This window comes from Neodiprion fabricii, chromosome 5 (assembly GCF_021155785.1).
Source record: "Neodiprion fabricii isolate iyNeoFabr1 chromosome 5, iyNeoFabr1.1, whole genome shotgun sequence".
Taxonomy (NCBI): domain Eukaryota; kingdom Metazoa; phylum Arthropoda; class Insecta; order Hymenoptera; family Diprionidae; genus Neodiprion; species Neodiprion fabricii.
This window is the reverse complement of record NC_060243.1, coordinates 3565539-3577930: the sequence shown is the minus strand read 5'-3', so window position 1 is coordinate 3577930 and position 12392 is coordinate 3565539. Positions and strand designations below refer to the sequence as shown.

The 12392-nt window shown below is 43.0% G+C and overlaps 1 protein-coding gene across 2 annotated transcripts in view; it reads left to right on the top strand.

The window, feature by feature from the left end:
* LOC124182612 (homeobox protein SIX1-like) overlaps positions 1-11821 on the top strand; it is a 33407-nt gene extending 21586 nt beyond the window's left edge. For both annotated transcript variants that reach the window (XM_046570108.1, XM_046570107.1), the window contains exons 4-5: positions 9489-9966; positions 10555-11821. In XM_046570108.1, coding sequence (XP_046426064.1) covers positions 9489-9966; positions 10555-10839 — 763 coding nt within the window. In that variant the 3' untranslated portion in view covers positions 10840-11821. The remainder of the gene's footprint in view (positions 1-9488; positions 9967-10554) is intronic.
* The last annotated feature ends 571 nt before the right edge of the window (positions 11822-12392 follow it).

Below are 12392 nucleotides of genomic sequence, written 5' to 3'. Positions count from 1 at the left end.
AGATGAAGAGAATAAATAAACTAAAAAAGATGCGATGTAGAAGCAAACGTTGCTCACGACATCGTCGCTTGCAGGGAATCGCTTATTACACGTTACAATATTTTCTACGACGACGCACCAACAATTTATTGACCGTTAAATTATGACGCTCCGTTAAGAAGACGAGGCTGTCGTTGGATCTTGCGATACAGCCAATTTGTGCAGACGTAGTTATCATGTGTGGAAAAGTTAAAGAGAGAGAAACAGTCCTCAGCAACCGTCGTGAAATCTATTCCACACCCTGAACTTTGCGAAACATTACTACTGATCATGGGAAAATAAAATTCATCGAACAATTTATGCCTTGTTCATCTGACACGTAATTCATCCAACGACTGAAATTGTACAATGCAAAAGACGTTTGAGATGAGAAAGAAAGAAGAAAAAAATATCCACGATGTATAGTATATTCTTTATCGATGTTATAAATTCGTCGAACATTAAGTTACATTCTGTTAAGAGAAGAGAAAAATGAAAAAAATGTGGAAGCATATGTTGAAGGTTGAGAAGAGAGAATTCCAAACTTTCAACGTTTTGGAAATTCCACACGGAGTGGAAATTCATGGTCAGGATCCCAACCTAAGTGTTTGTTGTGAAAATGAGTCAGTAATCAGGATAAGGTGCAAATGTGTAATGATCCGTAACGGACTTGTAAAAATCGATGCCTGACTAGATTATTTCTGATCGGATACACACTGAGACGATTATACCGTAAGAAGTAACACAAAAACCCGAAGAACTTTATCACCCGAATAAGATTCTGACCCAGTAAAACGAAAGCTCACCGAACACCTTATATTCAAGGATGAATACATCCTCGCGATCGTCGTTCCGAGAGTACCAATGAGAATTAGCGGCTAAGAGCAGCCGAAAGCGAGAATAAAGTCGGTTTATAATCGCGTTCCTGGAAGTCTCGATGAATGAAAGTCCCCACTGTTCGTGGGTTCGGTCTCCTTCCTCTCCGGCGGGGCGTCGTGGCCACAGGCAGTGGCCCCACGAGTTCCCAGTTCCCTACTTCCTCGGTAACGATCGAGGCTCGGAGTAGCCGTAGGTAAGCGAGCTACTCCGCCCTCGGTTTAGCTCCTCCTTTGGCTCCCGCCTGTGGGTCGGCCACCCTGACCCTGGCATCGAGGCATCGAGGAGAATAAGAGGGCGAGAGCTCTTCCTCGAGGCTCCTCTCTTCCCGACGGGTTCGAGAGACAGGCAGTCTTGCTCCCTTCTTGCTCCCCCTCAAAGCATGCGCTCCGCACTCGCGTCCGGCTGGCACGCATGTGAGTCCTCGACGTGCCCGTCAAATTTGACGTGTTCTTGAAGGAGGTACGACATCCCTCGTCCTACGGTGTATATCCTCGAGGGTCGCGTTTTTCTGTTTTTTCATGTGTGCTGCTCCAAAATGGCTCCTGAACACTGCCGCTTTCACGGTACCGAACGTGTCAGGGTGTCTACCATGCTGGACCCGGGATTGGTATACTGGAAAAGAAGAACCGCACGTGGGAGGATTGTTCTCATCACAACCCTCCGTTGTCTTATACTCTCCAAAACTGAGTCACCGGTTGATAATAGTCGATGCAATCAGTGAACCGTAACTTCGTTCAATCAACGAGATTGACACAGCACGTTTGAGAAGGACCGTCTGCACTAATTGAAGACAGTATAAACTTAGGTAACGACCAGTTTTTCACCGAAAATAAATAGCCAACGCTGCATGACTGACCGGGACAACTGCTGTTCCTGCATTGTAACAATTCTCATCACATCACGATTCAAATTTAGAGTACATAGGATCAAGACGATTCTTTCGTTCCCATTGCAGCAGCGACACGGTCCAGTGTTAGAGATTTGAGTATATATATTCCATTTCCCGGATTCATTCATCGTCTTAATTATCCGGCGATCAGATTCGGCTTGCAGGCTGATGCGGCATAATCGATAGCCGGTTTGGGATTTATGGATGACACAGGTGGAAAGTAAGGAACACGCGGCGTTTTCGAGAGGCCCACGTCTCGTGGTACGGGGATAATTTAGGATGGTCTAAAGTCTGGAGGTCGGTCTAGACGAGCACGAGTCTCGTTAATTACAGCCGTGCCATGCGACGTCCTGCTTGGGAAACCGTCTATTATAATCAGCATCTCCGGCGTACACCATTCCATGCTTATTCTACTCGGTACAAAATTGGCGCTAATTAATCCGCACCAGCAGCAGGCTTCAATCTAATATCACCCCACCAAGATGCGCTTTTTACAGTGACCGATGAAAACTCGGGTTTTCTGATAGGATAAATACTCGCCGTTTCGCACGGTGCCCCGAAATCCAAGAGGAAAGAGTGTCACGTGGTGACTGTGATTTCACCGTCGGGAAAATCAGAAAACGGACGGACTCACTACAGTATGTCAAAACGGTCTTCGAATTAATCTCGTCAACGAATCCAAGCTACGTAAATCAGAGTAAAACGTAGCGGAACTCTGTGAACTTTTCAAGTCATTTGGAAACCCGGAAGAAATCGTTCCAGGTTACGTGCTACTTATCTATTTCCGTTGAGGTGAAAAAAAAACACATATATAACAAAAATATTTATCGCTGTACGAAACGTCGTAGATAAACGATAGTCCGTGGACTCGATTGGACATAGGCGAACACACGAGGATCTAGCCACTTATTTTTTTCAACCAAACAAATCAACGAACCAACCAACAGTAGCGCGTCAGCGTAACATTTGGAGCATGGAGTGACAGTTTGTTGGATGCAGGATGAAGAGCCGCTGGCGTTGAGTAGCTGGTTACATTACGGCTGAAATGAATATATAGAGATAAAAGGTTGAAGCATGCCGGATCGTTTGACGTTTGTAGTATTGAGGGTAGGTACGTGCTGCACCGTGCCAAGTCAGACTCCGTTGGCAGTCCGTACCGACCACCAGCATCCGTAAGTTATACGTACATAATACAAATGCCAAAACATAACATTATTACCGTGGCAGTATTTCTTTTATTTTATCTCTTAGTCGTCCAGTCGAGGATCGCTGCGGACTGTCTTCTGCAAATAGAGCACCCTCATATCTTATTTCGAATCATAGTCGTAGGCTGTATTGTAAATTACCTGCAAACACTTGTAGTCAAATGATGAACTCAACCGCGATGCAACGTCTTGCGGGACCGAAATAAAGCTTTGATATACGATAATCGTAAACGAATAATCACACTCCAAAACGTCGAGCGTTATCAGCTGAAGGACCAAGATTTGCGTTACCAGCAATGACACTTTCCGTTCCATAGAGTTCTCCTGAACTTTAGAACGACGTTTTTCATATCACTCGACGATTCGGACATCGTAAGAGGACATCGTTGAAATAACTTTTAAATAACTGAGCAAGAGAGAGAAAGAGAGAGAGAGAGAAATGACTAGCTGTGGTTACCGTACAGTCCTTAACTATTCTAACTTCTTACCGAAAAGCAATATCACATTTCCCTGTTGTTCCAACAATGTTTAAACGTTGTTGAAACGATACTTCACTCTGCAATTGCTATCAAGTGTACTAGTTATTCACCCAGTCCCAATTATTGACCTTTTTTTGGTTGTATCAGTTTGATCCTTGGTTCTAATAAACCAAAAAATAAATTTCTAGTGTCTAACCCTCTAGCGATTGGTTTTAGTCGTCGCGAAATTCACAACTTCTGCCGTCAATTTATAATTATGGAAAATAAAAGGGTCGATAACTGGTTCCAAGCGTGTCAATGACTGGTACACTTACCTTATATCAAAACGAAATCGCCCAAACGCATGACACTGACAATTAGAGATCGGCGTGAAGTTCGTTGAAACGGTGGCCGACGGTAGTTGGGATGCATCAGCATCGGGACCAGGGCAACATAAGGCCGGGTTTTCTGAAATTCCAATCGCAGTGGGTGGTTTGGACTTGGGAAAGAAAAACACGAGAGTAGAACGCTTAATCACATTTATCTAAACGAACCTGTTAACTAGCAACAAATATGATAATCACCGGGCTAATATAGCCGAAGTTGAGACTAACGAAACACAATTTCCGCCTCCCTCGCTATGCTTCTCTCTCTGTCGCTCCTGCTACAGATCCATCACTGGTTTTGCCTTCTCTATCTCTCTCTTTCTCTCTCTCCGTCGGTAGCTTAGCCGCTATCCCTTCGGTCGGTGGATTTGAAATAATCCGGATTAACGAATACGAAAACATCGAATACGTTTTAACACGGCCGGCTTACGCCAAGGTATACTCGAAGGAAAAACAAGGAAACGAAAGAAAAGGAACAGGTTGTAGCTATTTGCTTGTTCAACGCATACTCCTGCAATTTTAATTCCTTTACCTTTTCTGATACCAATTAGAAGAGCTGCTGTTCAATTTTCAAACCGTTTAATCACTAGCCTGACCGTTTCTCCTACCATTTTCCCCTCTCGCTTGCCACCGCATTAAATCTTCATATAAAGCGAAGAAAAGCTTGGTCGACTTCTTTTGTTCCAAAAATTCTTCACTCCCAAGTTTACTTGCTATAACCCCGGTGCTCACAGTCCAGGTATACACAAGAGCCGGAAAAATCACATGGTTCGAAGAATACCAGAGTCAAAAGAAGGGAGAATAAGAATAAGAGTGGGATGAAGATGAGGAAGAGAGCACAAGGAGTGAACCGAAGTTTGTAAACAGAGTTCGTACGATGTGTACACGGTAGGCTGGTCGCCCATTATTTTAGGGACGAGATTTCCTTTATCTGCTTAAGGAATCAGCTGCGCTTTTGGTCCTTCTTAGAGATCCTTCTCGAGTAGGAGACTGCCTATAAGGATCACCTGCCTCCAGTTTACTGTAAAACGCGTTATACCCAACTATGCAGATGCGCAGGGTGCACACAGAACGCAGTTGCAGTCGAAATGGCAATAAATTGAAAACGGCTTGCAAAATCCTTCGATTTTTCTCTTTCATGGCACATACTTGGCACTCGAGAAAACGAAGCTTTCTTGAAATAAAAACACGAAAAACAAGCACCTACGTTTTTATCGCCATATGTAACGAAGGCCACTTAATTGTACCATAATACAACTCGTGATTGGGGTTTTTAACACGAAACGAGTACTGATTCTGATTTTTTAGAGCGGAAAATTTCGACTATCGTTAGATAAATTGGTGATATTTGGTGTAGCGGTAGGTCGTTCTCGTCTTAGGCTTGGTCGTCGATCTATTTCCGTATTCACTGGTATAACCGCGAGTTGGACCCAGGAGACGATCTCCGATCTGATATACCTACCTACTCGACTGGACGACGAGAGTCCGAGACGAAAACCCCTCGGACTAGAGAGGAGAAGAATTATTATTAGTTTCCACCGGTTGTCCGCAGTCCATTTCAAAACGGGATAAGGAAAGGAGCAGTAACGGGGGGGAGGGTGGAGACCCCGTTCAGCTCCGCTTCCTACGTGATTGAGGAGTTTGAAATAGGCCGATGAGTAATTCTCTTTTTGTTTTCTGCACGCAAATGCCACCGGCCATGTAGTTGTTATGTCACAAACGAAACAACTACTCAGGCATTATCTATACATCGCATCTCTCGTTAAGAGTAGATGAATTCTGGATACACGCCCAAACCGTTCTTAATTTTTATTCATTTACTCTTGTTCGCTTTTATTCTACATTAGTTTTTTTTTCTTCCCCCCGTATTTGAGCAATTTTTTTTTATTATCAAGTTATACCAAAGCAGCTGTAAATATAATAGTAGTTCTTACTATTATCCTCGAAAGTACAAACTCAGTTACATAGTTTTATAGATCCCGATAGTGTACTCTGGAACATATTGTTTATTCGTTTATTTTTATTTTTTTATCCACTTCTAAATTCTCGTCTTTATCTCGAGGACACGATTTCATTTAGATTTATGGACTAGTATTCTGGGAATAGGGAGATCTTGACAATTGATAAATCTATCCAACGATTAACGTACCTGAAACTCTCTCTGGCGATAGGAGTAGGTATATAATTGTCAGTAAAACAAGCCTGGTAATTACCGAATTGATTTATTTAGTTATTTTTCTTTAATATGTAAGTTTAGAAGAATTCTATTTTTCCCGCAAAACTATAAATGTATCTATGAACGTGGTAAAAAAAAAAAGAAAAGAAAAAAACCAGCTCTGTGTAATATTTCACCCGAATGGGATTATAATTGAGCTTATACGAATGAAATACGTGTTTCGAAACGCTGAACCGTTTTTTGTATATTGCGCAAAGAAAAAAAATTATAATTAGCTTTGAGAGGGAAAAATAGCTGCAGTGGAATTTGAAAATAACAAGCGACAACTACGGCAGAAAATAGATGGAAAAGATGCGCTATACAGCGTGGAGTTTAGCATTATAATAATTTGCGAAATTTAACTTGGTAATAAATTGTCGGATTATTATTACTATATGTACAGCAACTTGCAGGGCGTAGATTTTTATCAGGATCACGAGGCAATGAGAGAAGGAGACGAGATTAAGAAAGAAAAAAGTTGACAATAATAATTCTTAATAATTTTTAGCGAACTTTATCGACGGTTTATGTACGTATAGGGTTAGAATATATCTCCTGGATATAAGGAGCGTAAGAATTTGTCGCCGATAAGATCTCTCCGACAGCATCAGCATCAGCAGCAGCAGCAGCAGCAACTTATAAGATGGAGAAGGGATCGGGGAAACGCGTTACATACCCTTCATAAAATTCTACCGGTATCACGATCCCCGGACGCCTGCTGCACTTTTACAAGCTAAAAAGGGACGTCGTTTAATTTGCGTTTCGGCTAAACGCACCGGCTATCAGCTAATTGAATCTTGTCACGTCACACCTGCTGGGCTCCGGCGAGCCTCTAGGCTTGACAAATTACCGCCACCATTCACACATAACATAGCTGTCCCAAAAATGGAGGAAAAAAGATATTCTAGATAGCTGCAAAACACGCAAAAAAAAAAAAAAAACACCAAGGATCAAAATACCGGAGCTCAACTATATAGCAAGCCCATTAGAAAAGTGGCTTAACCCTTTGAAGCATACACTTTTTCCTGTAATCAAATTCCCTGAAACTTGATTTATTAGGGTTCTCGAGGCAGATGATATCAAAAATGGGGTCAGATCTGAGAAATTATCAAAATTCAAAATAGTGGATCTAGTATGAGCGAATAGGATCAATTTTTGTATTTTCATTCCGCCATATTGGATCCGCTATTTTAAATTTCGAAATTTTTATCGTCGGATTCATTTTTAGCGGATTCATTTACCGAGTCCCACTTTTCTAGTCCTTCCATGATCTTCCCGCAATTACATTTATTCACGCTGTTTATCCATAGCAGTCACTATATGTGCAGAATCATCGTAATCTCTCTTAAAAAATCAACATTAACATCTTGGAAGTCCAGTTGTGGAAAACAAAGCTGACAACGGTATCTCGAAAATTGAATATAAGTATTGAGTAATCCATTCAAAAAAAAGTGTCGCATATATAAGACGCTGTGCCGCAAAGTGTTGAAGGAATTAGCTAGTAACCAACCAATCGTCCCGATAAGAAGACCGTGTCACTCGTCTCGAAAAAAAAAAAAACAGTTTTCGAGCAATCCGAGTACGGAGGAACAAAATTTCACGAACAAGAAGTGGAATATGCTCAATGTCCCGATGATAGTACGTTACGCACATTGTATGTACAAACACACCTTGCACGTGAGGATGAAAAGTGAACGAGGTGCTTTGATGGCGTTTAAAAAATTCTGACGAAGTGTAATTCTGGAGAACGAAGAACCGAACTTGGCTCCGGGATATTCTTTGCATCTTGACGATCTCCTCGCCTGTCCCTGTCTAATTCCAACCATTTCTCGCTGTCCGTCTCTTCTTCTCCCGGTGGCTGAGTTCTGGACTGCAGTATGTATGTATAAGAGCGGATCCACGCGTTATATACCGAACCCAAGCGCTGCAGCAGCGTCTAAATTTATTGCGCGATCTTCGAAAGATAAGGCATACCTGGGGACACCTTCAACGCTGACTCCCGGTTCCGTTTCACGTTAAAACGGACTCCCCACTCTGATCGTGAGCCTGCGGAGCAATCTCTGTCAGAGGTAGTAAAAAAAAAAAGAAAGAAAAAAAGAGAATGGATACCGAGAAGGAAACCAGAATAAGGAGTAGGAAATAACTCTTTTCCGGCCTGGTTTGTGCGCCAGTTGCTAATTCCGAACATCGGCGAATTCGGAAGGACCCGAAAAAACGCTACGACGGATGGAAGAGCTTTGACTGGGGCCGTCAAGTTGACGGCGATATCGGGAGGAAGGCGCCACGCCGCGTGATTGTGAAAAATAAATAAATATTACGCAGGTACCGTCCGACTGCTGTACACAGACTCTGCGAGAACCAGAGAGCACGTGAAACGTTCTGACGATTTCTATTTCCGTTTCAGACACCGTGCAGCGTCCAGCAGCGACACTCTCGCGTTCTACGGTGTTATTTTAAAAGTTGTATTTTTCCTCTCCGTTACCTCTTTTTTCAATATCTTATTTGGCCGATTTTTCCCAATGGAACCCGAAGCATTCCAAACATCTTCTCTGACCAATCTACTATCCTTTCTCCAAGAGGATGAACAGCGGAACGTTTAATGTCTTGTAAAACAACCGCTTCACCAATCACATTTTATACTTTATGTACCTGGACTGCCGTGCAAACGGACCTGCGGCTAGGTTAGGTTAGGTTAGGTTAGGTTAGGTTAGGCTTAGTTTACGATTCTTCTCCGACATCCCGATGGGATGCTTGCGAACCACGGGACGTGATTATAACTGATAAAAATTTGAGGGTCAGGCATAGGCTGATAATGGTTAGACACAATCACAGAGAATATAGTACGCTGATAGAAAATATGGTGCACACATGATTGTAGAGGTCCTCAGACTTGATTTACGGTTTGGACTTATCCAAGGCACGGTTCGAGTATATGGTTTTGACTACTTTAATGATTACGATGAAGTTTTTGATGCTTTATCCTGACCTTAAATCAAGGTCGAGGATAGTTTCCGCTACATCATTCTCTCACAGTGTACAGTTTGTCCGACACATCTTCGGACACTGATCTCTGTACTAACTGGATGGCTGACCAGCGTCCTCGGCTTGAGTTGATTAGGAGAAGACGAAATGGACACCAGCGCTTCGACAGTTTCAATGGAACCAACGAATCACGTGGTTCACTGTGTATGTCATTGGTTGAAGTGACAGTACCATGTGACTAAATCCGTTTCCAACACGCTGTCACCCACGTGACCCGTTAGTTTAACTTCGGGTACTTCAGCGCTAGTATCGATTCTTGGGGCTTCTAATCGGCACAAGCTGCCTTGTGCCGGAAGCTCAGGAGTCAGCCATTCGTTTAGTAACGAGACGAGTGTCTTCGCACTATTCCAATTCACCCGATTCACCACGTACTTTTCTTTTTGCCCTGTTTTCCAGCGGTCAAAGAGAAGACAAGGGTCACGGCGGAGGACTGGGAGACTCGAGCAGCGAAAGCGGCGACGATACGAAGAGACAATCCGTGAGTCAACAACAGCCTTCGGCGTGCGCTGTCCAGCAGCAACAACAGCAACAGCAACAGCAACAGCAGCAAATGGTTGACCACCAGCACTCCTCGGGTATTTACCAGCTACCGCCACCCCCAACCAGCGTAGTTTCTAGTCCGCACTCCTACCACCAAGCCCACTCCTCGACGCTCAGCCATAGCCACACGACGACGCACCACATGCAGCACCATGACACGAGCAGCGAAAGCGGCGACGATAAACGCAACATCCACCATCAGCTGCAACACCATTTACAAGGCGGACACTTGTCCCATGGCCTCGTTCACCCCACTGCCACCCTGCCACCGCCACCTCCTAGTTGCGCTCAACAGAAGAGCCAGCTCGACTACATGCAGTACTACAGTCCGCAGGTTGGTGTCTTTGACGATAATTCGTTCTTTTTAGCTGCCCGCTTCTCTGGATTCAGTGGAGAAGGGAAGGGAAGGTATCGCGATCATCCCGGAAGTGTGAAGTCCGATTTACGTTTGAACTTGACCTTGCGATGTCGTCTGACAGATTATCGCCTCCGACCGTTTTACATGACGATGTACGTTTCTTTGCATGACTACAACTCGGAATCGGATGAATAGACTTATTGTTAGATGAAACAAACTTGATCCATTGCTTTGGCATTCATTCCACTCGGACCTAGTCTAATTTTGGGAAAAATCGAACGTTCATTTAAAACTCAAATTGCTCCAAGTGTTTTCATGTTCTTAAAAAAAAAAAAACTCCTAAAAGTAGGTATGATTTTAGAGCGTGCAGGCTATTAATTGGGATACCCCCTTAATTGGGACCAGTTTTGCTATTTCTCGCGTACAACTCGGAAGGCGACGGCATATATGTAGCGAGTGCAAAGTTCGGAAGTACATGATTCCTGCACTCTATTAATAACGAACCGATAAAACAGGAACGAATGTCGAAACCGTAACTGTCAGGTGTGATTGATTGTGCTCCAGGACTACTTGATCGGGACGCCGACCTCATCGGACCTGCAAAAGTCGCTGCCCCACACAGCAACCTCGATGCAGATGGGAGCGATAGCCCCATCGATGGGGGCCCTGAGTCCGATGGGCCCGACGACGATGCTCCCGAACACGATGCAGGGTGTGAACTCGATGAACACGATGTCGATGAACGGTATGGGGATGGGTGCGTACCAGGGAATGGGCTCGATGGGAATGACCTCAACGCACACGGGTTACCACAGCGGACTGGTACTGGGGGACTACCACTCGTTGTGACACTGGGTTCAGGGTAATCAGGGTAAACGTGATCAAGAAAAGACGTAATGGTCGATTCGCGGCTGGGTCACGCGAGCGTAAAACCAACGGACTGCGTCCATCCGAGTGTGCTTTACGCAGAGGCTTGGAAATATCTACGAAGGGTGCAGGAGACAACCAGCACAGAGTTTGGAGCAAGCGTGTAAGACTCGTACTCCACCTATGGTTTATAGTCAATGGTTAGTTGCGCGTTGTAAAGGTGAGCAAAATACGTCAACATCGATGACGCCTGGCGTCGACCTTTCTCCGTCGCAGGCACCCTGCAGTATTTTTCACATCTGCTATTCACATCCGATTAAGATTGATACCGTGGATAATAATTTCGGGTGACCGGGTTCCGCTTCTGCCCCGTAAGAATTCGTATTATACGGAGGCGTTGACACGGGGCACGCGGGGAGGACGAAGAAGACCGACACGGTCAATGTCTCTAGGTATCGAAAAAGACCGAGGTCTTCGCTGACTTGTCTCTGAAGAATCGGGAAGGCTGCGGACGCCTTGCCTTTCTCACTCTCTCTCTCTCTCTCTCTCTAGCATTCTTTGATCGGTCCCGAACCGGGATAAGGTATACGGTCCGTAAAATACGAGCTCCAAAAACAAAAGACGTTTTTCTTCGCATTACTACGTATCGCAATAATATATATAAATATATATACATTTTGTATATATTTCTTCTCTTCTCTCTCTTTCTCTCCCTCTCCCTCTCCCTCTCTCTCTCTCTCTCACCCTCTCTATTCTATTCTATTCTTTTCTCTCCCTGTCTTCTTTTCTTATCTCTTTGTGCAGAAATTCTGTCGCGAGTTGCATAAGAATCGAACAAGCAAGTACCAAAAATGAATACCGTGAAAAGAAAAAGAATTATCGAAAATCGAATAATTAAATGTATTTTTTAAAAAGAATGGAAAATTTTATTCTATAGTATAGGTAGTATCTATAAATTTATAACGCATACCTATATATATATACATATATATATATATATAAATTATATGTCGTTCAGCTATTTCGAATGACTTTGAAATTTTACCAGAGAAAAGAATCGGTTAAAAATTTCAATTAATAATGTAAGAAAAAACGGAAACACAGTACCGGTGATACAGTGATAAAATTTACATCGACCACGTCGAATTGTTTTACGTCATGGCTAATCATTATTACATATATATATATATATATGTATATGCGTATATATACAACACGTGTACCGAACGAAAGTAACGTTTCTACCTTGAGAAAGAAAAAAGAAAAGAAAAGAAATAAGTATCCCTGAACACTGCCGATCGCTTGTCTCGCTGTGATATATATGAATATATTAAATTATATACATGTGTATCATATTCAAGATGGCAACAAAATCGAGGCAAATATATTATACAAATACACACACACACACACATATATGTATATATATATATGAAGAATTTGAAAAATACGATAGATATTATTATATTACAAGAACCCAGTAAAAGACAAAATACTATACGATATAGCTAAGCATTTTGTTTCGTTTGATGAAA